Here is a 25,212-nt window from a genome sequence, read left to right on the forward strand (position 1 = left end):
CCTGTCCCCTGCTTCGGATGTTGTTGGAGAAGAACCGTCTACTCAGAACACAATTTCTCCTGACCAGTTTGTTGTTGCAGCTCCGATCCCCTGGAAGAGGATTCTGTCTTGGGGACATTCTTCTTGTGTGGCTGGGCACCCTGGGGTTCAACGCACCATGGCCCTCATCTCCCGCTACTACTAGTGTCCAAACCTGGTCAAAGATGTTCGGGAGTTTGTGGGATCCTGCTGCTCCTGTGCCTGCAACAAAGCCTCTTGTCTCAAACCGGCTGGACTGCTACTTCCGTTGCCGCTACCAAGTCCCCCGTGGTTCCATGTGGCAATGGATTTTGTCACCTGTCTGCCTGTATCTTCGGGCAGAACTGTCATCTGGGTGGTGACAGACCGCTTTTCCAAAATGTCCCATTTTGTTCCCCTTCCAGGTCTTCCGCATTCCTCATCTTCTGGCTGCATGGTCTTCCGTTACACATCGTGTCCGATCGAGGAGTCCAGTTTGTGTCAAGATTCTGGCATCCCTTGTGTAACCAACTGCATGTCAACCTTGACTTTTGTTCTGCCTACCAACCTCAGTCGAATGTTCAAGTAGAGAGGGTGAACCAGAGTTTGGGCTGCTACCTCCGTCACTTCATCTCAGCCCATCAGGACAACTGGGCTGACTTACTACCTTGGGCTGAGTTCTCCTACAATTCCCTGGACCCGGGGTCTACTGGCTCAGCTCTGTTCTTTGTTGTCTATGGACGTTTTCCTCACCCTCCTCTTCCACTGTCTACTCCCTCTGATGTTCCTGCGGTAGAGGATTTGGTGCAGGACCTCAAGTCTATTTGGAACCAGACCCGCCAGTCTCTTCTACGAGCTACAGACCATACCAAAACCCAGGCTGTTAATAAACGTCAAGCTCCTCCTGTCTTCTCTCCTGGTGGCTAAGTATGGTTGTCCTCCAAAAACGTCCGGCTTAAGATACCCAGCTGAAAACTTGGTCCCCGGTTCCTTGGTCCCTTTGAGTAATGAAGTGCATCAATCAAGTGGCCTACAAGCTCCGCCTTCCTCCATCTATGCGCATCTCGAACTCCTTCCATGTCTCCCTCCTGAAGCCAGTAATCTTGAACTGCTTTTCCCAGCAATCCCCTCCTCCTTCTCCTGAGGCGGATTCCCCTCACGATGAAGATCGTGAGGGGTAAGCGGTTCTTTCTTGTAGACTGGAAGGGGTTCGGGCCTGAACAGAGATCCTTGGGACCAAGAAGAAGAGGGGGAGGCCAAAGGGGAGGGCACTGTCGCGGGTGCTCCCCTGTCTCGGATCGCAGGCGCACCTGTGTCCCTCCGCATGCCCCCGGAGCTCCGCGGATCTTCCCTCCCCTGGCTCCAGTGGCAGCCTCTCTCCGATAATTGGCGCTGGCCTGCCATAAGTGCCTGCCTATTCCTGTGATCCTTGCAGGATCTTCAAGCCATCCCCTGAAGAGAAAGCTCCCCTGTGTATCCTGCATTCCTGTGTATCCTGCGTTCCTGTGTATCCTGCTTTCCTATGTTCCAGTCCATTCCTGTGTTCCTGATCTGTGTGCCAGTCCGTTCCTGTGTTTCTGATCCGTGTGCCAGTCCATTCCTGTGTTCCTGATCCATGTGCCAGTCCGGTGCTGTGTTCCTGATCCGCGTGCCAGCACCTGCGATTCCTGACGTGAGTTCTAGTGTGCCTTCCTGTGCTGTTCTCCCGCTGTCACCCCGGATACAGACTGTCTCCTGCATTACTACCTTGGCAGCCACCTCAAGACCTTCCCGCTTTGCGGCGGGCTCTGGTGAAGACCAGGTGCCACTTAGACTCCAGTCCCAGATGTCGGCTAGTACCATCTCCCATGGTGGTCCAAAGAGTCCAGACTCCCAGCCCTGACACACTGTGGTGTCAGCTGTTAGTTGCAGCTGACACCCTTGATTCCTGATGCTGACTCAGCTCCAGTCACAAGCCTAACAGAGCTCAGAGGCGGATATGTCCATCGCTGAGTGGAAATAAGTTAATAAAGTATATTACAAAGTTATCAATTATTATCATGTGGACTATTGCTTTATACAATTGTGATGAAAGTTTAGTTATTCTTTAAACACAGACTTGAAATGCGTTATGGGATCCCAAATGACATTTACACATTTACAGTGAAGCTTTAAAGTTTTATATCACCTTCTCTGAAATTTAGATGCATTAAAGGCACATTCCTAGTTTCAGCTTGTGAAATTTTTACTTATGTGTTGGATGAGCATGGATTAGATCTGCTGATATAACTACTATTTAATATTGATGTACATTGCATAAAAACAAGCACAAAGAAGTACAAAACTGCACTGAACTGGCACAAGTGGAAGGAGAGCCCTGGCCAAGAGATCTCACGATCTATAAGGGATATATGAATAGCCGGGTTATAAAGATTATTGCACTTTTCCAAGTTTAAATGGAACCTGTCATCAGCAATTGGCCTAATAAACCACTGTCAATATGTTGTCAAACAGTGTAATACCTTCTAGTTTTTGTTTGTTTCCTGGTCCAGTGTGGTGGCATCATCCAGAAAATCAACTTTGAAGTGAGCTGTAAATTGGTTGTATAAAGTCAAGGAGATGGAGAGTTTAACACTGAAGTCAAGGTAAGGAGCTCTGAATGATTCCTCCATCATTGATATTATGCATTGGACTTCAGGAGATCTGATTAGTAATGTCACTGGATGCAGGACCGTTAATTACAGTAAAGGAGCTTTCTGAGAAAGAGAGAGCTTGACTTCAGTGTTAAAATCTCCGCCTTCTTGACTTTACACAAACAGTTTACATCTCACTTTAAAGTAGATTTTCTGGATGATGCCACCACACTGTTTCTTTAAAAGTTTCCATAAAAACTTGGAAAAGTGCTTTAATCTTTATAACCCGGCTATTCATTCATCGTAAGCTCTCTAGGGCAGGGTTCTCCTTCCACTTGTGCCAGTTCAGTGTAGTTTTGTATCTTTTGTACTTCTTTGTGCTTGTTTTTATGCAATGTACATCCGCATGGAATTAATGCTGCTCTATAAAGAAATAATAATGTATAATCTTGAAATAGATGGTAAGTACATCATTATAGCATTCAACCGAGATCCTCAACCTTCGTTCAATTACCTGTGAACTTATTTATATACTGTATATATCCTCTTACTGGATCAGGTTCCTACCTCATACTACACCTGCATGTCTTGACAGTGGTATTTTTGTAACAACAGGAGAACCGCCAGTTGCAGACCACTGGTATATAGCATAAATTGCTTGTCCAAGATGGTCAGAGAAGGATCTCAGTCGGATTCCTGCAACCAATGGTGACCAAGACTTTTGATGACCAAGATTTGTTAGGTGGTCACTAAGAACCAAATCAAAGCATCTTGAGTACATTGACCTCTAGCGGCTTGGAAGCCATGGGATGCAGGCCTTCTACTGGTTTTTATTGGGTGAAAAGGAAAGTCTAGATCCTGTATTTTATGTTTCCTAGTGAACAGTTATGGGGAAGATGAGGAACTTACTACGTCTTCAGACAGTGATGAAGAAGTGTTTAAGCAGTTTCAGATATCAGTGTCCCGTTCTCAGAGCTTTCGCTCCATGGTGTCTGAAAAGGCAACACAGGTCGGCTCTGAGGGCAAGCAAAAATTCAGCCGCTTGTTGTCAAACCACGAGGAGCTCAGCACAGAGGCCTCTGAATGTGAAGGTATTGCTGGAACATTTTTATTTTGAATCTGCAGCATTTTGACATTTTTCAGAGCATGAGAAAATATTCACTATTTTGCTCAACTTTTGGTTTTTACTTTGTTTGACCCTTTTGGCCTACATTATTTTTGTATCATTCTTTTTAAAATTTGTTTCCTTTTACATTTAATATGCTTCATACATTTGTGATTTAAGTTTGTACATCTCATTTGCTTGAGCACTTGCTGTTTCTTTCTATGTACTTATGTGTAGCTTTTTATGCTTTTGCATACCGTCGGGAAAGTCTACATGTTTATGTATTAACTGCAAGTAGGAGAGTTTATACAATAATAAATTATTTATAACTTTACTGTTGTAAATAGAGTCTAAACTATCTAAACTGTCAGGTGAAGCAGGTCAGAATAACCCGCGTCCCAGGATATACCTGGGCAGGGGCGTAACTTGAGAGGGTGCAGAGGTTGTGATCGCACCTGGGCCCAAGAGGTTTAGGGGGCCCTTATGGTGTCACTTTCCCGTATGAGAAGACTATTACTGTAAACCATACATTATAGTCGGGGCCTGGCACAGTCTTTGCACTGGGGCTCATCAGCTTCTAGTTACGCCACTGTACCTGGGCATACACTGGGTTAGACCCGAGTATAACCCCCAGCCCAGATTGTACCCCCCAGGCCTCAATACTTCCCTCTACCGGGGTATAGTCTGACCCAGGCCTCATTATACCCCTTTGGACCTTAAAGAGAACCCGTCATCAATATGAAAGGCACTAGGAGCTGATTACTAAAGTAAGCAGCTCCTAGTGCTACTACAGATGCAGCAGTGTTACACTACTAGCGTTACCGGAAATCTCCAATACAGATAACAGACACTGCAGCGCTGTACAATAGAAATGCCGGACCGCACTGTAAAAGGCCCAGTGTATTCATGAGGGGGCAGGATTAGGGGCATGAAGCTCGGCAGTCACCGCCTAAGAAGTGGGAGGGCTTGTCCGAGGAAGAAGCAGCGCCTCGGACCGCCCCTCTCATAAATACACCTGACCCCTTACATCGCGGTCCGGTATTTTTTATTGTACATTCCGGCGGTGTCTGCTAGCGTTATCGGAGGGTGACGCTAGCACTATTGTAGCACTAGGAGCTCCTAGTGCCTTTTATATAGATGACAGGTCATCTTTAATGTGGTAATGAAACCTGACAGTAATAATTCCTTTATTTATATAGCGCACACAGATTACACAGCGCTGCACAGAGCTTACAAAGTGATAGTTATGTGTTTGGAGTCAGTCGGATTTCCTACTTAACTTACCAGAGCTGAATTCCCAATAAAATGCAGAAAAATTAAGTAATTCTTGTGTATATCACAAAGCCACTGATGAGGGCATACTTTGGCCTGGGGGTGGAAGGGGCGTATACTCTGGGCTAGACCACTTTATAACCTGGAGTATAATCTGGGCTAGGCCACTTAAACCCCAGGTAGAGTCTGGGCTGGGGGTATACTCTGGATTGACCTGCTGAATCCAGGACAGTTGGGAGGTATGTTATAGAGCAGGAAGAGCCGAGCAGATTATCCATAGTGACCTATCTGCAGGCAATGAGTTCTAGAGAAAAAGGAGTTGAGAAGATTAGTTATAATATCCTATCTACAGGCATCATGTTATAGAGCAGAGAGAGCGGAGCAGATTATACTTAGGCTGGTGCCACACGTAGCGCTTTGTCTGTGCTTGCAAACGTTTGCAAGCGCAGACAAAGCGCTACGTGCGGCACCATCCTTAGTGTCCTATATTTAGGCAGCTTGTTATAGAGAAGAACAAGCTGATAAAATTGTACATATTCTCCTATTGGCATGAAGCATGAACAGTTGCCCAGCTTTTCATTGGTCAGAAATTATGAATTTATTATTTTAAGCTCCTGATTGCTTGTTATTGACTGGCAGTGCATCGCTATCAACCTTTGTTTGAATTTTTTGCCATGATCAGTCTCCTTGTGTCATCTAATGAGTGATTACTCAGAGAATAGACTCAGTTTATATGATGAATGTGGTCTTTTATTCTATGTAGATCTGGATGTTATTAGTTACCAGTCTTACAACGAGGATGATCATGTATCCATACACTCTGGCCCGGCATCAGTGGCCGGTGGGAGTCAAAGTGCAGCCAGACAGGAGGCTGCGTCCATCTGTAGTCATCAGGTCACAGAAGGAAGTCTAGAGATGGAGACCGCCTTTAGCAACAATGGCTTTGAAGAACATGATGATACTGATGATAACTCATCTGGTTGGAGCGGGGAGGTAAGACTTTCATTTCTTACCTATTATTGTAAATTCAAGGAAGACTTAAAGGGGTTATCCCACTAACAGAAGTTAGGCCCTATCCACTGGAGACCTAACTAGTGCTGATACCCCCACAGATAACAAAAACGAGGGGTCTGTTGTACCCCTTGATTCTTCAACAGACTAATGGAGCTGATGGAGATTGGTACTTACCGTCAGCTCCATAGAGATTAATGGAGCAGAACGGTTATGCGCGGCCATTTGCTCCAATAGTCTGACGGAGCAATGAGGGGTCTGACGGCGCTCTCGGACCCCTCGTTTTCATGATCTGTGCGGGTCTCATCACTTTGACCCCCACTGATCAGCATGTTGCGTTCGTGGGAAAACCCCTTTAATACGTAAATACCAGGCTGGTAAAAGACTTGAGTCATCCATATTTTTGATGAACAGCAATTCATGTCAAAGGTTGTAGCTTCCCCTAGAAAAATCTGAGGGTGTTGGATTCCTAAAAAACTGTAAAGGGAATCTGTCGTAGTTGTGACCAGGGAAAAACTCCAACACGTCACCGTGATGATATAACAATTAGAGATGAGCGAACACTAAAATGCTCGGGTACTCGTTATTCGAGACGAACTTTTCCCGATGCTCGAGTGCTCGTCTCGAATAACGAACCCCATTGAAGTCAATGGGAGACTCGAGCATTTTTCAAGGGGACCAAGGCTCTGCACAGGGAAGCTTGGCCAAACACCTGGGAACCTCAGAAAAGGATGGAAACACCACGGAAATGGACAGGAAACAGCAGGGGCAGCATGCATGGATGCCTCTGAGGCTGCTTAAACGCACCATTATGCCAAAATTATGGGCAACAGCATGGCCATGACAGAGTGACAGAATGAAGCTAGATAGCATCTAAAACATGCAATAATTGACCCTGACACTATAGGGGACGGCATGCAGAGGCAGCGGCAGCAGGCTAGAGAGTGTCATGGCGACATACCCTAAATGGACTCAGGCTTCAAACCAATGGGTGGCAGAGAGGAACCAAAGGAGGTGAGCAAGAAGTGCTCAAATAATATCGGTACATGATAAAAGTTTGCCAGTATATTTTGTGGATTACACAGCAGGGTGGCGACAAAGTTAACATGGAAGCCATGAAAACAACCCAAAATTCTGCCTGACACAGCTCGTTTGATAAGGGGACCATGTATGGAGGCAGTGAACTAGTAGTAGATTAAAGGTGCTGCAGTTAAAACTATGTTAGTTGGATCTTGGCATGGAGCTGGCGCTCCGCTGCCAGGCGAGCTTTCGCCAATCCAAGCCCCTGTCTCTAGGCTACTCCCCAAACAGCACTTTTGTATAAGATCAAGTGTAGTAGCGTTCTTATAAGTTTAGGATATGCCGGGTGAGGGGAATGTAAACAGATACGCAAGAAGCGCATGATGCGCATGGAGCTGGCGCTCCGCTGCCAGGCGAGCTTTCGCCAATCCAAGCCCCTGTCTCTAGGCTACTCCCCAAACAGCACTTTTGTATAAGATCAAGTGTAGTAGCGTTCTTATAAGTTTAGGATATGCCGGGTGAGGGGAATGTAAACAGATGCGCAAGAAGCGCATGATGCGCATGGAGCTGGCGCTCCGCTGCCAGGCGAGCTTTCGCAAATCCAAGCCCCTGTCTCTAGGCTACTCCCCAAACAGCACTTTTGTATAAGATCAAGTGTAGTAGCGTTCTTATAAGTTTAGGATATGGCGGGTGAGGGGAATGTAAACAGATGCGCAAGAAGCGCTGAAATAATATCCCTAAATGGTAAAAGTTTGCAAGTATATTTTGTGGATTACACAGCAGGGTGGCGACAAAGTTAACAACTTTGATGTGGAATGCCCTGTAATAGCTCTTGGGCGGTGTGCCTTTTATCGCCTAGGCTCAGCAGTTTCAGCACCGCCTGCTGTCGCTTAGCGACGGCACTGCTGCTGTGCCTAGAGCTACCGACTGATGGCGCCATGCCCACGGATGGTAATTCGGAGGAGGAGGAGGTGGAGGAGGGGTGGGAGGAGGTATAGTAGGCCTTTGAGACCTGGACCGAGGTAGGCCCCGCAATTCTCTGCGTCGGCAGTATATGACCAGCCCCAGGGTCAGACTCGGTCCCAGCCTGCACCAAGTTAAGTGTAGTAGCGTTCTTATAAGTTTGGGATATGGCGGGTTAGGGGAATGTAAACAGATGCGCAAGAAGCGCATGATGCGCATGGAGCTGGCGTTCCGCTGCCAGGCGAGCTTTCGCCAATCCAAGCCCCTGTCTCTAGGCTACTCCCCAAACAGCACTTCTAAGAACCTTTTGTATAAGATCAAGTGTAGTAGCGTTCTTATAAGTTTAGGATATGCCGGGTGAGGGGAATGTAAACAGATGCGCAAGAAGCGCTGAAATAATATCCCTAAATGGTAAAAGTTTGCCAGTATATTTTGTGGATAACACAGCAGGGTGGCGACAAAGTTAACAACTTTGATGTGGAATCCATGAAAACAACCCAAATTTCTGCCTGACACACCTCGTTTGATAAAGGGACGATGTATGGAGGCAGCTATATGGACGACTTTTGGAGGTAGCAATGGAGACAACGTGTGGAGGCTGCTATGGAGACAATTTAATTTGGATAGTGCCTGTATGTGGCAGTCCCAAACATTTTTCAAACCAGAGGAGCAGGTAGGTGGCCCTCCAGTAAAATGGGATAGATTGAGTGCCTGTATGTGGCAGTCCCAAAAATTCTTCAAACCAGAGGAGCAGGTAGGTGGCCCTCCAGTAAAATGGAATAGATTGAGTGCCTGTATGTGGCAGTCCCAAAAATTGTTCAAACCAGAGGACCGGGTAGGTGGCCCTCCAGAAAAATGGAATAGATTGAGTGCCTGTATGTGGCACTCACAAAAATTGTTTCAAACAGAGGACCGGGTAGGTTGCCCTCCAGAAAAATTAAATGCATGAAGTACTATAGCAAGAGCCAGTGGGCCCTGTCAAAAAATAGCCATTTTCCTCTGCTTTACTGTACAAAGAGGAGGAGAAGGAGGAAAATGAGGAGGAGGAGGAGGAGTGGATCAATTATTCAGGTTGAGCTTCCTTCACCTGGTGGAGATTGGAAATTCTGAGAAATCCAGCCTTTATTCATTTTAATAAGCGTCAGCCTGTCAGCGCTGTCAGTCGACAGGCGTGTACGCTTATCGGTGATGATGCCACCAGCTGCACTGAAAACCCGCTCGGACAAGACGCTAGCGGCAGGGCAGGCAAGAACCTCCAAGGCGTACAGCGCCAGTTCGTGCCACATGTCCAGCTTTGAAACCCAGTAGTTGTAGGGAGCTGTGTGATCATTTAGGACGATGGTATGGTCAGCTACGTACTCCCTCACCATCTTTCTGTAAAGATCAGCCCTACTCTGCCGAGACTGGGGACAGGTGACAGTGTCTTGCTGGGGTGACATAAAGCTGGCAAAAGCCTTGTAAAGCGTACCCTTGCCAGTGCTGGACAAGCTGCCTGCTCGCCTACTCTCCCTCGCTACTTGTCCCGCAGAACTACGCACTCTGCCGCTAGCGCTGTCAGAAGGGAAATACTGTTTCAGCTTGTGCACCAGGGCCTGCTGGTATTCATGCATTCTCACACTCCTTTCCTCTGCAGGGATGAGAGTGGAAAGATTTTGCTTGTACCGTGGGTCCAGGAGAGTGAACACCCAGTAATCGGTGCTGGAATAAATTCTTTGAACGCGAGGGTCACGGGATAGGCAGCCTAGCATGAAATCTGCCATATGCGCCAGAGTACCAACGCGTAAGAATTCACTCCCCTCACTGGCCTGACTGTCCATTTCCTCCTCCTCCAACTCCTCCAACTCCTCTTCTTCTGCCCATACACGCTGAACAGTGAAGGACTCAACAATGGTCCCCTCTTGTGTCTCGCCAACATTCTCCTCCTCTTCCTCCTCATCCTCCTCCACCTCCACCTCCTCCGATATGCGCTGAGAAACAGACCTCAGGGTGCTTTGGCTATCAACAAGGGAATATTCTTCCCCCGTCTCTTGTGACGAGCGCAAAGCTTCCGACTTCATGCTGACCAGAGAGTTTTTCAACAGGCCAAGCAGCGGGATGGTGAGGCTGATGATGGCGGCATCGCCACTGACCATCTGTGTTGACTCCTCAAAGTTACTCAGCACCTGACAGATATCAGACATCCACGTCCACTCCTCATTGTAGACTTGAGGAAGCTGACTGACCTGACTACCAGTTCTGGTGGAAGTTGACATCTGGCAGTCTACAATCGCTCTGCGCTGCTGGTAAACTCTGGATAACATGGTCAGTGTTGAATTCCACCTCGTGGGCACGTCGCACAACAGTCGGTGAGCGGGCAGTTGGAGGCGGCGCTGCGCTGCCCTGAGAGTGGCAGCATCTGGGCTGGACTTCCTGAAATGCGCACAGATGCGGCGCACCTTCGTGAGCAAATCAGACAGATTGGGGTATGTCTTGAGGAAACGCTGCACTATCAGATTTAACACATGGGCCAGGCATGGCACATGTGTCAGTCTGCCGAGTTGCAGAGCCGCCACCAGGTTACGGCCGTTGTCACACACAACCATTCCCGGCTTGAGGTTCAGCGGTGCCAGCCACAGATCAGTCTGCGCCGTGATGCCCTGTAATAGCTCTTGGGCGGTGTGCCTTTTGTCGCCTAGGCTCAGCAGTTTGAGCACCGCCTGCTGTCGCTTAGCGACGGCACTGCTGCTGTGCCTAGAGCTACCGACTGATGGCGCCGTGCCCACGGATGGTAGTTCGGAGGAGGAGGTGGAGGAGGGGTGGGAGGAGGAGGAGGCATAGTAGGCCTGAAACACCTGGACCGAGGTAGGCCCCGCAATCCTCGGCGTCGGCAGTATATGAGCAGCCCCAGGGTCAGACTCGGTCCCAGCCTCCACCAAGTTAACCCAATGTGCCGTCAGCGATATATAGTGGCCCTGCCCGGCAGCACTCGTCCACGTGTCCGTGGTCAGGTGGACCTTGTCAGAAACGGCGTTGGTCAGGGCACGGATGATGTTGTCTGACACGTGCTGGTGCAGGGCTGGGACGGCACATCGGGAAAAGTAGTGGCGGCTGGGGACCGTATACCGAGGGGCGGCCGCCGCCATGAGGTTGCGAAAGGCCTCGGTCTCTACTAGCCTATAGGGCAGCATCTCCAGGCTAAGCAATCTGGAGATGTGCACATTAAGGGCTTGGGCGTGCGGGTGGGTTGCACTATATTTGCGTTTCCGCTCCAGCGTCTGGGGTATGGAGAGCTGAACGCTGGTGGATGCTGTGGAGGATCGTGGAGGCGACGATGGGGTTTTTGTGGCAGGGTCCTGGGCAGGGGGCTGACTAGCAGCTGACACAGGGGAAGGAGCAGTGGTGTGCACGGCCGGAGGTGAACGGGCTTGTTGCCACTGAGTGGGGTGCTTAGCATTCATATGCCTGCGCATACTGGTGGTAGTTAAGCTAGTAGTGGTGGAACCCCTGCTGAGCCTGGTTTGGCAAATGTTGCACACCACAGTCCGTCGGTCATCCGGTGTTTCCTTAAAGAACCTCCACACTTCTGAAGATCTAGCCCTCGCCGCAAGAGCCCTCACCACGGGAGCTTCACTAGTTGACAGTGGCGCTGATGCACCAGCTCTGGCCCTGCCTCTCCGTCTGGCCCCACCACTGCCTCTTCCAACCTGTTCAGGTCGAGGACTCTCCTCCGTCTCAGAAGCACTGTGTTCACCCGGCCTCTCAACCCAGCTTGGGTCTGTCACCTCATCATCCTCCGATCCCTCAGTCTGCTCCCCCCTCGGACTTCCTGCCCTGACAACAACTTCCCCACTGTCTGACAACCGTGTCTCCTCATCGTCGGACACCTCTTTACACACTTCCACTACGTCAAGAAGGTCATCATCACCCACAGACTGTGACTGGTGGAAAACCTGGGCATCGGAAAATTGCTCAGCAGCAACCGGACAAGTGGTTTGTGACTGTGGGAAGGGTCCAGAAAACAGTTCCTCAGAGTATGCCGGTTCAAATGGCAAATTTTCCTGGGAGGGGGCAGACTGGGGGGGAGGAGGCTGAGGTGCAGGAGCTGGAGGAGTGGGGATTTCGGTGACATGGGTGGACTGCGTGGAAGACTGACTGGTGGTGGACAAATTGCTCGAAGCATTGTCAGCAATCCACGACATCACCTGTTCGCACTGTTCTGGCCTCAACAGTGCTCTACCACGAGTCCCAGTAACTTCAGACATGAACCTAGGGAGTGTAGCTCTGCGGCGTTCCCCTGCTCCCTCATCAGCAGGTGGTGTCTCACCCCGCCCAGGACCACGGCCTCTGACCCCTGCAGTAGTTGGACGCCCACGTCCCCGCCCTCGTCCTCTACCCCTAGCCCTGGGGTTAAACATTTTTAAAATGAGAGTTATAACTTTTTTTTTTTTTTTTACTTTTTTTTGTTTTTTTTTGTGTTTTTTTGTGTTTTTTGTTTTTTTTTGTGTTTTTTGTTTTTTTTTGAGTTTTTAGAACCAAACAATCCTATCCTATTGCTATGGCTATTTTCTAGCCAAGTATCAAAGGAAGCACACTACTATGCCAGATGAGATGACACTGAGTTAGTGCCTAATAGAAATCCAACCCCTACTGAATTTTCCCACTTCAGCCTTTGCTATGGATATGTGCGCCACTAAGCGCAGAACACAGCGGTCGCAAGTCTCACTACAAATTGCTCAGAATTGGCAAGTACATGCACTACAGAAACTACAGCCACCAGCAGATCAACCAGAAATCAAATATATAGAACGCTACTGTAGGCTTCAAGAAGCTATTTGTATTCTCCTATGGCTATTTTCTAGCCAAGTATCAAAGGAAGCACACTACTATGCCAGATGAGATGACACTGAGTTAGTGCCTAATAGAAATCCAACCCCTACTGAATTTTCCCACTTCGGCCTTTGCTATGGATATGTGCGCCACTAAGCGCAGAACACAGCGGTCGCAAGTCTCACTACAAATTGCTCAGAATTGGCAAGTACATGCACTGCAGAAACTACAGCCACCAGCAGATCAACCAGAAATCAAATATATAGAACGCTACTGTAGGCTTCAAGAAGCTATTTGTATTCTCCTATGGCTATTTTCTAGCCAAGTATCAAAGGAAGCACACTACTATGCCAGATGAGATGACACTGAGTTAGTGCCTAATAGAAATCCAACCCCTACTGAATTTTCCCACTTCAGCCTTTGCTATGGATATGTGCGCCACTAAGCGCAGAACACAGCGGTCGCAAGTCTCACTACAAATTGCTCAGAATTGGCAAGTACATGCACTGCAGAAACTACAGCCACCAGCAGATCAACCAGAAATCAAATATATAGAACGCTACTGTAGGCTTCAAGAAGCTATTTGTATTCTCCTATGGCTATTTTCTAGCCAAGTATCAAAGGAAGCACACTACTATGCCAGATGAGATGACACTGAGTTAGTGCCTAATAGAAATCCAACCCCTACTGAATTTTCCCACTTCAGCCTTTGCTATGGATATGTGCGCCACTAAGCGCAGAACACAGTGGTCGCAAGTCTCACTACAAATTGCTCAGAATTGGCAAGTACATGCACTGCAGAAACTAAAGCCACCAGCAGATCAACCAGAAATCAAATATATAGAACGCTACTGTAGGCTTCAAGAAGCTGTTTGTATTCTCCTATGGCTATTTTCTAGCCAAGTATCAAAGGAAGCACACTACTATGCCAGATGAGATGACACTGAGTTATTGCCTAATAGAAATCCAACCCCTACTGAATTTTGCCACTTCGGTCTTTGCTATGGATATGTGTGCCACTAAGAGCTAAACACAACGGTAGCAAGTCCCCCTGCTAATTCCTCACAAAATGGTAAAAGATGCAAATTAAAATAAAAAAAGTAGAACGTTATTGTAGCCCTAAGAAGGGCTGTTGGGTTCTTTGAGAATCACTCCTGCCTAACAGTAAGCTAATAGAACACCCTAACGCTTTCCCTGACCAGCAGCAGCTCTCTCCCTAGCGGCATCCAGAGACAGAATGATCCGAGCAGCGCGGCCAGCGGCTAGTCTATCCCAGGGTCACCTGATCTGGCCAGCCAACCACTGCTATCGACGTGTAAGGGTACCACGTCATGCTGGGTGGAGTGCAGAGTCTCCTGGCTTGTGATTGGCTCTGTTTCTGGCCGCCAAAAAGCAAAACGGCGGGAGCTGCCATTTTCTCGAGCGGGCGAAGTATTCGTCCGAGCAACGAGCAGTTTCGAGTACCCTAATGCTCGACCGAGCATCAAGCTCGGACGAGCATGTTCGCTCATCTCTAATAACAATACTTCAAACCCAGCCTCCTCCATCCGGACCAGTCCATGAAAAGGAGACACTAGGTTTATAGCTTCCATCAACCAAACTTGACCCCATCTTAACATGCTTAACGCACCAGTCTTTCCAGCAGACAGTTACATAGTACAAGGGTAGTAGGTTCAGTACCATAATAAGTGATTAGTAGAATCTGGGAAGCACTTGTTTGGCAATCTGAGGTCCCCAGATGGCATAAAATCTGCTCATAGTTCCCTTTCCTGTACCCTCTCTTCTCCAGTTGAATAATGTGATTGATACCATACCGTAGGTGTCAGGCTTGTGAGTTGTGGATCCTCTGGACCACTGCAGACGATGACTCAAGCCACTATCTGGGACCGGAGTCTAAGTGGTACCCGGTTTTCACCAGAGCCCACCGCAAAGCGGGTTAGACAAGCTGCGGCGTGGTACCGCCAGGTCATTCCTCAGTCGTGACTTTTCTGCAGTGGCGGCCAAGGTTGAGGTACAAGAACGACAGTCAGTCTCGTGGTCAAAGTCCAGGCACAGGGTCAGGGCAGGCGGCAGAGATGCAACGTCAGAGTCCGGGGTCAGCAACAGGAGGTCCAAGCAGAGGGGTAAAGGAACACAGCACACAGGACAGCAGCACGGAGGATCACTGGTACACGGGAACACGGAGGAGCTCAGGTAACACAGGAACACAGGGGAACACAGTAACGCAGGAGACACAGGAACGCTGGAGACACAGGAACGCTGGAGACACAGGAACGCTGGAGACACAGGAACGCTGGAGACACAGGAACGCAGGAGACACAGGAACGCAGGCAAATCGTAATAGAGCTTTCTCTCAGGCTGTGAGGCACAAAGATCCGGCAGGGCTTGCAGGAAGAGGCAGGCTTGAATTCGGCAATAAGGGTAGCGCCAATGGAGATGAAGCCGCACTCACGCCCTAGCAGTCGGGGACGCGCGCGCACAGCGGAGGGGAGCGAGCCGAGAGCCGGGACAGGTGAGACGCGCTGGCGGGGGCAGAGCAGCACGGGTGAGCCCACGACCCGCGATATGGGCCGTGGGACCACCCGTGACAGTAGGTCTTTGGAGCATGATGGAACTTGTTGTATCCATCTATCCAAGTTTCATATAACATGCAGGAATTTTTTTTACGATAGTGAGGTTGAGATATAAGTCATCCTCCAGGAGGTCCAATAGACATACTCTCCGCTAAGATAAGGTTTCCTCTAGGAGGTCTAATAGACATACTCTCTGCTACTAGTCGTATTCCATAGATTTTGAATACCAGCTCCAGTATCCCTTTCCATAATGTTTTTTCAAACTTTTTATAAAATGTGTAATAGGAGTAGAAATCACAAAAGAGAATGGTAGCTGAACCTGCAATCACATCACACAGGCTTCATGGATACTTTGGGGTCCAGTTCAATTGAGTGGCAGGCATGTTTTGGGCATTTGTGCCTTTCATCAAGTACAAATAGATTATTTCTCTACCATTTTATACAATGTGGTATATAAAGTTATTCCATGTTTCATTAGATAGCCAAATATGGAGGGTATTCTCTGGTAAAAGCAGGCAAAATGCTAAGATGGGGTTCATGAATTGAGCTTCATTCAGCGGTTCCATGCATCGGCTATATTCCTTCCTTCCATATCCTCTCTGTATTATTCTCCTTTAATTTAATCTAATCTCATTAATAATGAATAGCACTCCATGAGAAACGGCAGATAGGTCTTCTTGGAAAAGATGAGCTTTTAAGCTGGACTTCCCTTTCAGAACACGAACCATCGCCCCATCTCCATTTACTGAACAGCCTGCCCTCAGATCATGCTCACACATAATCCTATTTAGTCTACTTTTAGGAAAGTTAACCGTTATCCATGGAAACCATTACATCATTAATCTATTGCCTGGTTAAACTTTCCAACTCAATAGCGTGGAGGGAGATGATCTTTTACCTATAAAGTCTTTCTAATCAAGGCTCGCTTGTTCTGTTCTGCATTTCCATTGAATGTTTCCCGTCTGCTGCGTAATAAAACCCCCCCCTATAATTATAACATTCAGCACCAAACTGTCTGATTATCCCATTTACATTCTGAATAATATTACATTAGCATACACTTCAATTGTTTTGGTGGTGTAATTACATAAGCAAAGTTGCTAAGTGGTTTATAGACATGAAGTAGAGATTTTTATTCTAACGTCAAATGTAAATTATAATTGTATTCCTTTTAGGAATGCTGGAGAATGATGTATGAATTTCTACCTTTACGTTACCATAATGGGAATTAGTATTTGTGTTTTGTAGTGTAGTCTCCTAAAATCAAGAGATCACTGCTGATTGAGCTTTAGGATCTTCGTGTTTTTGGTTTTTATGAAACCTTAGTAACAACCACAAAGGCCTCCATGGCTGCCCTACTAATATACACGATTAGGCTACATGCACACGACTGTAACCTTGACTGGTCAGTGAATGTTTCTCACCCCTCTCTTCTCCAATGAAAGATGAATGGCCCGGCCGAATAATGGTTCTGTCTGAAATATGGTCAATCAAACGAATATTTTCTATTAAAAAGAATGGGGCCCCATGCTAGCCATGGAAAAAATGATGCAGGATGGCTAGCACTATAAGAAAATAGGATTGTGTGAATGTAGCCAAACAACAGGGACCAGAGGGACCACACACCAGGGGGACCACACTAGGTTTTCTATCCGGGACAACAGTGCATGATAATGAAGGTGTTGCTCAATTTCAGCAAATAATTGATGAAAAGTTATACAAATTTCCTTTATACTATATGTAGCAATTGGTCAAAATGGTCAATGGTTATGTGATTTCACACAGGTACGTGGCTAGTTGGCACCATGCATCTGTGTGACATCAAATGATCATGAACCGGTTTTAATCCCCAGGAAGTAAGAAACGAAGCTCCTGTTGAATGGAGGTCATATAATAAAGATTTTCTTTCTCTAACGTCAACTAGTTTGCTGCCATTGTCAAGCTTCGGGTTTTTCCAAGTAGAAATAGCTCAAGATTCATTTTGCCTAATCCATGCTTTATTTCAAAATAAAATTGTCCTTTGCCTCCAGGAACAAGTTGACAACATTACTTCTCCCATGATCCATGTGCCAATTTCTAAATGCGGAGACCTCGATATTGTGCTGAATTATAAAGCTTCAAGTCAAAAGCTGACTGTAACCGTTGTGGAAGCCAAAGATATCCCAGATAAAGATCGTAGTGGAGTGAACTCTTGGCAAGTCCATATTGTCTTACTACCAAACAAGAAGCAAAGAGGCAAGACCGCTATCCAGAAAGGACCACAGCCAGTTTTCAATGAGATCTTTACATTTAACAAGCTTGAGCCTGAGGAAATAGCAAACAATGCCCTTCGCTTCCGCTTGTATGCTGTGCACAAGAGGATCCGGGAGAAGATGATGGGGGAAAAGTTGTTATCCTTAAAAAAGGTCAAACCAGATGAGGAAATCAGAAAAACATTGGTTTTAGAACCAAGGAGCAACTTAAGTGTAAGTGTATATGTATTGCATTACAACCCTTGTGTTGTGCCTGATGTATCCAGATGTGAACATATGAAAACATTGCAATTTTGGCACAAAGCGAGGTTAAAAAGTCACAAATGAACTCTAGTCCTGACCAGGCGTGGGGAAAACTTTAAAAGAAGTTGCAGAAGAGTTTAAGACATTTGTGCGTGTATTTTCTTGTTTTTTTTTACAGGTTTTGGACTTGTTTGATTTATCTTACAGGTTGATATATCAAGCAGCTGTGTCTATGGGGTGTTTGCAACTCTTTAATAAAATGTTGCAAAAACCCCATAGATACAGCTGTTTGATATATCAACCTCTAAGATAAATCAAACAAGTCCAAAATCTGTAAAAAAAAAACAAGAAAAGACACGGGCACATGTCCTAACTAAAGATAAATGACACCCAATGTCTCATTTTCAGTACTTGTAGTGAAACCCATGTGCCCGTATATCTCTATTGACTACTTTGATGTTAACAACATATTTTGGGGTAGGGTTGTAGTCGTAAACAGTCTCCTATAATTTTGAGGTTTTGATAATTACCGGAATAAAACAATTTGTGCAATAATGTTGCAGCAATTTTGTTCCTATTCAAAGTGATATTTTCTCACTTATGGAAAGACAGGATTTCAATGTTAATCCAGTGGTGATGTTCATAGCTATAACTTCTGCATATCAATTCCACAATTCCATCCATGTCTCTAGTCAAGGATATAAATCATAAGACAGACATCTTATAGATAAAGTGGTCAGACCTTTATTGATTCCGAGCCCCTACTATTGGGTGGGTTTACTGATAGTAGTTCAAGGAATCCCCATTCTTCTTATTGATGTGTGTGTGTGTGGGGGGGGGGGGGGGGGGGGGGACAAGAACAAGAATTGACCTTTGACATGCAGCTAAGTGATAAGACTTTTAATATTCATAAAACCCCATCTTGTGGACAAAGGAGGGGTTGGCCACAGCTCTATTAAATCATGTGTAAAACCTTGACAAGTGATTAAATATTTGTAACTGCTGAGAACATCCTCTTAGTTGGTTTGATGGGTGATATGGTATTTGCCATACCAACTACAACATTAAAAAAATATTCTTAATACACAAACATAAAAAATGGAGCAGGCAGGCTCACATGTGAAAATTTATCACAACTAGGGTCGCCAGCAAATGCGGGTGTAGTGTGACTGTGCTCAGGGGTCCCACGGAGGAGAAAGGGCCCCAAGTCACAGAAAACCCTCCTCCCTTCTCAGGGGCAGGGAATTCACTGTGCACACAGGGTGGATTATCAGAGGGGTGCACAAAATTTGCCAGTCAGCTGGCCCAAACTACCTAGTGGTGACCACAACATACAGATATAGAACACAAAATAAATTACTAAAACTTTTTTTTAATTAAATTAATTAAGATTTTATGTTGATTTCCCTAAAAGTAACAAAACTGTCAAAAAAGATGAGGAGGATGTTTGAGGCAAATAGGTGCAGGTTGGGATCCAAGAGGTTGGCTCATGCCCTGACACTGCTTAGGAAGGGTAGTGAATAGAATTAGGAGGTGGGTTCATACCCTTTATGGTTGGGTATGTCATGATGGATGAAAGGTATGACCATTTTGGTCAAGTTTGGGATACATTTCAGTTTGATACTAACCCACCGTTCTCTTTCTTCCACTAATCTTATCTCTGGTTCTTTTCTCAGAGCGGTGATTCCCAGCTTAGTTTCTCTGCCATCTCTCACAGTGACAGTGTCTCCTCCACCCAATCCCTGTCACACGGCGGGGTGCCTGAGCTCTTAGTAGGGCTGTCATATAATGCAACCACAGGGCGGCTTTCTGTACAGATGATCAAAGGAAGTCATTTTCGCAATCTCGCTATCAATAGACCACCTGGTAAGTAGACACTCAGCTAATATCAACATAATATGTAACAGTGCATGAAAGGATACACTGTTTACCTAAGGGTAAGAGAAAAATTACATTTCACGTTACAGGACCAGAGTGCGTTGATGTATAACACATTGGGGTCTGTCATATGTCTGTCAAGTATAGGCCCCGTACACAATTGTCATTCTTAAAGCTTTATTTATATAATGTGTTTAGGCTGTTGAAAGAATAGGTCAGCAGCACAATATCCTGGCGTATACCCTAGGATATCAGGCTCCTATGTGAATCAAATGTATACCACGCAATATAAGTTTAATTGCCAAGACGCCTAGAAGACTGAGCTTTTCTGTACGGCAAAACAAAGCTGTATACTGACATATACAATCCTATTTAACGATGTATAATATGACCGTAGCCAAAAAGTATTTAAATTATAATGCCATTTAGTGGCAAAATAATAATGTTATATAGTAATAAAATAACAGTGCCATACAGTGCCCAAAGAATAGTGTAATACAAAGCCATACAGTGAATAAACAATTTTGTAATACAGAGGTAATATAATAGTGATAAACCGTGCCTACATACTAGTGTTCTATATTGTCTAAAGTATTGTGTTCTATAGTGGTAAAAGAAAAGTGCTTTATATTGTCCAGTAAATAGGGTTTTATAGTGCTATTTAAACCCAAATGATGTACCTGAATAGTGGCTCTCATAGCAGAAAAAAGCCCCCATATTACAAAAAATATAAGCATCCTATAGCTTGTAAAATGTGACAATGAAATTCTGCTCTGGATGGCGCCTCCTTCCAGTCTATACCCTATATAAGGATGGGTTGGCTAGATTCTACGGGCGCTGACCACCGACTGAGAGTATCAGCGAATGTATCACTGGTTACAAATCCAAATAATTTATTGATAAAACCAGAATGGTAAAACAAAAGTACAGGAATGTATAGTATATCCTCCTAACGCGTTTCGGGTCGGACGACCCTTTCTCAAAGATAGGAATGCTGTAATGGTAAGTATACAGGTATTTAAACAGGAAATCACATGTCTAGGACAGCTGGACAATTAGTGACATCACTTACAGGTAACCAATCAATGGTGTACTGGTCATAATTAGCATATGTAAACAGGAAATCAGGAGGTTGCTGGCTGACGAGATCGGGCTTCTGATGTGCATGTGACTCTTTTGAACTAATCTGGTGTATTGCAACGCTTTGGCTTTGGACTGTTGCCGTGAGTTGTTGAAGAATTTTACCACGAGTTGTTCAGAAATGTGTGATACCGGGAGACGTTACTTTGAACGTGAACGGACATTTGCGGACTATACCGGATCTCTATCGGTTGAATCGTTAAATGGTCCAAAGGACACTAATAATGATGACATTGATAATCGTGATCTTATTATGAAGTATTTGTTTGATTTAGAAAAAGCACTAAAAAGTGAAGCTCTACATCATCTGGATAAAATGTTCCTAGACTCATACATAAAAGAAAACATCATACCTAGGGGTCTAAGATTATTCCCAGAAGCAGCATTCAAAGATGATAGTAAGTTTTGTGAGGATTGGGATGCTACTTTACACAGATGTTCCATCACACTACTGGAAATTCTAAGTAAAAAAAGATCTGCACTATCTCTGAGTTTCTCCAAAACTGTAGACACGATCATGCATGATTTAAGCCCTTATAGTAATACCAACACATATAAACAGGGCCATAAAAATCTCATGTGTAATTTAGAATTAGCAGAAAAAGAATTATTATCGAAAAAATTTAGTAAACTTAAAAGAGATAGACAGGATTATGCCTCTGGCAATATAAAAGACTGGCACAAAAATAACTCCCATCGTAAAGTCTCTGAACAAACTACCCGTACGTATAACCCACCTGAGGGAAGAAAGAATCCCAGAGAATCACATACCAAACCCTATGGTATTGATCCAAGACAATTTAATAAAGGGAAAACAAATACATATGCCCGGGATTCAAATATAAAACATCCTTCAAAATCAAGTACCAATATAATAAAAACAAAGACCTTCTCTCGTAACTTCACTCATTCAAACCAGCACATAGGGGAGCAACAAGTTAATGAATTTGGAAATAATAATGTTGTTAAGGTTATACATACCACACCAAAAAATAAACAGGTGACTAATCCTGTTAATAAGATTCCTATGCAGAAAAACACAGAGTTGGTAAAAATGTGCCCTGCACCTACAAGTGGTTCTTTATACAACGCATTGGGCGCAAGACCGAAAAACGAGAAAAATACCATCACTAATTATTTCCACTCGTCTCAAAAGACTAACCCTGTTGCCAACCCTACATGCACTTCCACACTGCCATCTGGGAGGTATGAAGATCTAAATAGCTCTACTTTCACTGTACATCCCAATGAGCACAATTTAGATAATTCTTTGGATGAAGTTCCCACGGTCTCTTTCTTCACTCCACTCACGAACCCTAACAATGAGCTTTTAGAAACCTCTAGATCCATCTCCCCTAAAGATATGGTTTCTTTTTTAGGGTTACCTCATTCAGTCGATCGAACCCCCTCATACCAGATAGAACCAATCCAGGTGCAATTGAAAGAAATAATACACCAAGCTCCCCCCTTGGTACCCAAAAGTGTGAAAAGAAAAAATTTAGAAGAAGAGGCTGTAGAGGAGGATTACGCAGAAACAGACGATTCCGCACAAGAGGATTCACTAACCCTAACTCCAAAGAACAAGAAAACCCGGTAGTCTTTCCTACAAATACTGACTCTCCCCCAGTTTCAATAGACCTTAATAATGTCAATGGGAGTAATGTAAAACAAAACCGTAATCAAATTAAGATATTCAATTTATCTAACCACACTTTGTCCCCATCAGAAACAGATGTCTTAGAAAAAGGACTATCCTTTTGTCCAAACTCATCATCTATAGATTTTGATCTTTTTGTGGATCTAAACAATTTTATTAGAAAACTTACTCTAAAAAGACATTTTAGCCTTACTGCTACTAAGAGCACTAGTATTTTAGAGCCGATGTTTCCATGTACGGTCGAACCAGACAGTTTCACCCATACAGGACTCAAACCTAAGTCCATTTTCTTCCCAACCCACCACAAGGGAAATTTTATTGAAACCTTTTACACTCTTGTATCCACAGAGTTCAACACCCTGCATCAGCGAAAGCAAAACCAGGTTAAGAACAACCTCACACATAAAGAAAAAATAGCCCTCAAAACTCTAGCAACCAATGAAAACATTGTTATCAAATCAGCGGATAAGGGTGGCGGGATTGTGATTATAAACAGGGTCGATTATATCTCTGAGGCTCTACGTCTTCTTTCAGATACCAAATTTTATGTCAAACTAGACAAAAATCCTACTGTTGAATTTAAAACTGCTCTTTACAGACTCCTGGAGAAGGGACACAAAATAGGAATTCTGGATAAGAAAGAGTTCCAGTATCTAAGGATAGACGAACCATCAACTCCCTTGTTCTATTACCTTCCGAAGGTACATAAGGACCCTTACCATCCTCCGGGACGTCCCATCATCTCAGGGATCAATTCCCTAACCTCAAATTTATCGCACTATGTAGACATTTTTCTACAAAAATATGTGCGTAATCTTGATTCTTTTATACTGGACACTGCTGACCTGATTAGAAAAATTATTCCTATTCCCTGGTCATCAGAATACATATTTATCACAATGGATATCTCTTCCCTATATACTAATATTGCTCATGATTTGGGAACCCAAGCGGTTGCGAACTACCTATCAAAAGACCCTAACATTTCTACTGTCCAGCAATCATTTGTAGTTGAGTCTATCATGTTCATACTTCAACATAATTATTTTTCATTTTTGGACAACATCTATCTGCAACGCAAAGGGACAGCAATGGGTAGCAAGTTTGCCCCTAGCTTCGCTAACCTGCTTGTAGGCCATTTTGAAGAGACTTGTATCTACCAACATCCGTTATTCACCAATTGTGTTGTTTATAAGAGGTTCATTGATGATATTTTTATTATATGGAAAGGGGACCTTGAGAGCGCTAGAACCTTCATCCGTAACATCAATGACAATGAGTGGGGGTTAAGCTTTACAGACAGTATCACATATGATAATGCAGAGTTTCTGGATATTACTATTTTCCACACGCCAGACAATAAGATCAATACAAGGACTTTTTTCAAAAAAGTAGACAGTAATAGCTACTTAGACTTTAGGAGTAGCCACTATAAGAAATGGTTATTGAACATCCCATTTGGCCAATACAAACGCATTAGGCGTAATTGCACATCAGATAAAGACTATGCCGATCAGAGCACCATTCTTACTGATAGGTTCAAAGCAAAAGGTTACCCACATTCCCTGATTTCGGCCGCTCATCAAAGAGCAGGCACACTCAGCCAACAAGAATGCTTAAAACCAAAAATCTCCCCTGAATCCCCTAAGGACTACCCACTCAATTTTATTACCACTTATTCCCAAGAAGGTAAGACCATAAAAAAGATTTTGCAAAAACACTGGAGCATTCTGAAACATGATCCTTACCTTAAGGACCTGCTACCACAGAACCCAATACTCACGTATAGGAGGTCCAGATCGCTGAAAAATATCTTAGCCCCCAGTCGGCTTAAAAACCAAAAAAATAATCCTACCCTATCCCTTTTTCCCAAAACCATAGGGAGTTTCAAATGTGGACACTCCCGTTGTAAATGCTGTGATAATATACAGCATAGGAGGAGTACATTCAGATCCGAAGTGACAGGAGAAAATCACACAATTAAAGAATTCCTAAATTGTGGCTCCAATTACGTAATATATCTATTGGAATGCTCTTGTAAGCTTCAATACATAGGAAGAACCATTATGCCGCTGAGGGAGAGATTTAATAAGCATAGGAACAATATAGAACACGGCTTCCTAATGCACAGTGTTTCGAGGCATGCTGCTATGTTCCATGATAAAAACTGCAAAGACTTTGCACTAACACCCATTGAGTATATCAAACCCAGTGTGCCTCATAGGTTTAAGACTCTTAAACAAAGGGAGATGTTTTGGATCTTCAAAATGCAAACTTTAACACCCATGGGTCTTAACGAAAGTTTGGAGAGTATTTGACCAAGGAGAGACACCAGCGTCCCGATCCTCCATCATTACATTCCTCCCGTCCTCTTTCCCAATAACCTTCTTTTCCCCCTTCTGAGAGAAATATTACACATACGCATATATGTATACCATCTCCACAAAAACATTCTCTTTTTCTGGTTTTATATTTTCTGTATGTCAATTTATGGTGTAATTTATTATATGTATTTTATTCTATTTATTTAATTATTTATATATGTTTACAGGGATTTAATATGCAAAGTATTTGTGCACATATGCTTATATTATATTTTAATACACTTTTTATATCCTTTTTTATATATATAATCATACGATTTGATCCCTTGTCACCCTCATAGGCCATACACCTATTTTAT

The 25,212-nt window shown here is 44.6% G+C and overlaps 1 protein-coding gene across 5 annotated transcripts in view; it reads left to right on the plus strand.

Annotated features, from left to right (window-relative positions):
* Nucleotides 1-25,212, plus strand: part of SYT16 (synaptotagmin 16) — a 93,689-nt gene that overhangs the window by 59,674 nt on the left and 8,803 nt on the right. For 3 of the 5 annotated variants that reach the window (XM_072115831.1, XM_072115828.1, XM_072115827.1), the window contains 4 exons: nt 3,488-3,700; nt 5,750-5,979; nt 17,390-17,824; nt 19,531-19,720. In XM_072115831.1, the coding sequence (XP_071971932.1) occupies nt 3,488-3,700; nt 5,750-5,979; nt 17,390-17,824; nt 19,531-19,720 (1,068 nt within the window). The remainder of the gene's footprint in view (nt 1-3,487; nt 3,701-5,749; nt 5,980-17,389; nt 17,825-19,530; nt 19,721-25,212) is intronic. The other 2 variants (XM_072115832.1, XM_072115830.1) reach the window with 1 other exon arrangement.

Source organism: Engystomops pustulosus, chromosome 7, assembly GCF_040894005.1.
Source record: "Engystomops pustulosus chromosome 7, aEngPut4.maternal, whole genome shotgun sequence".
Lineage (NCBI taxonomy): Eukaryota > Metazoa > Chordata > Amphibia > Anura > Leptodactylidae > Engystomops > Engystomops pustulosus.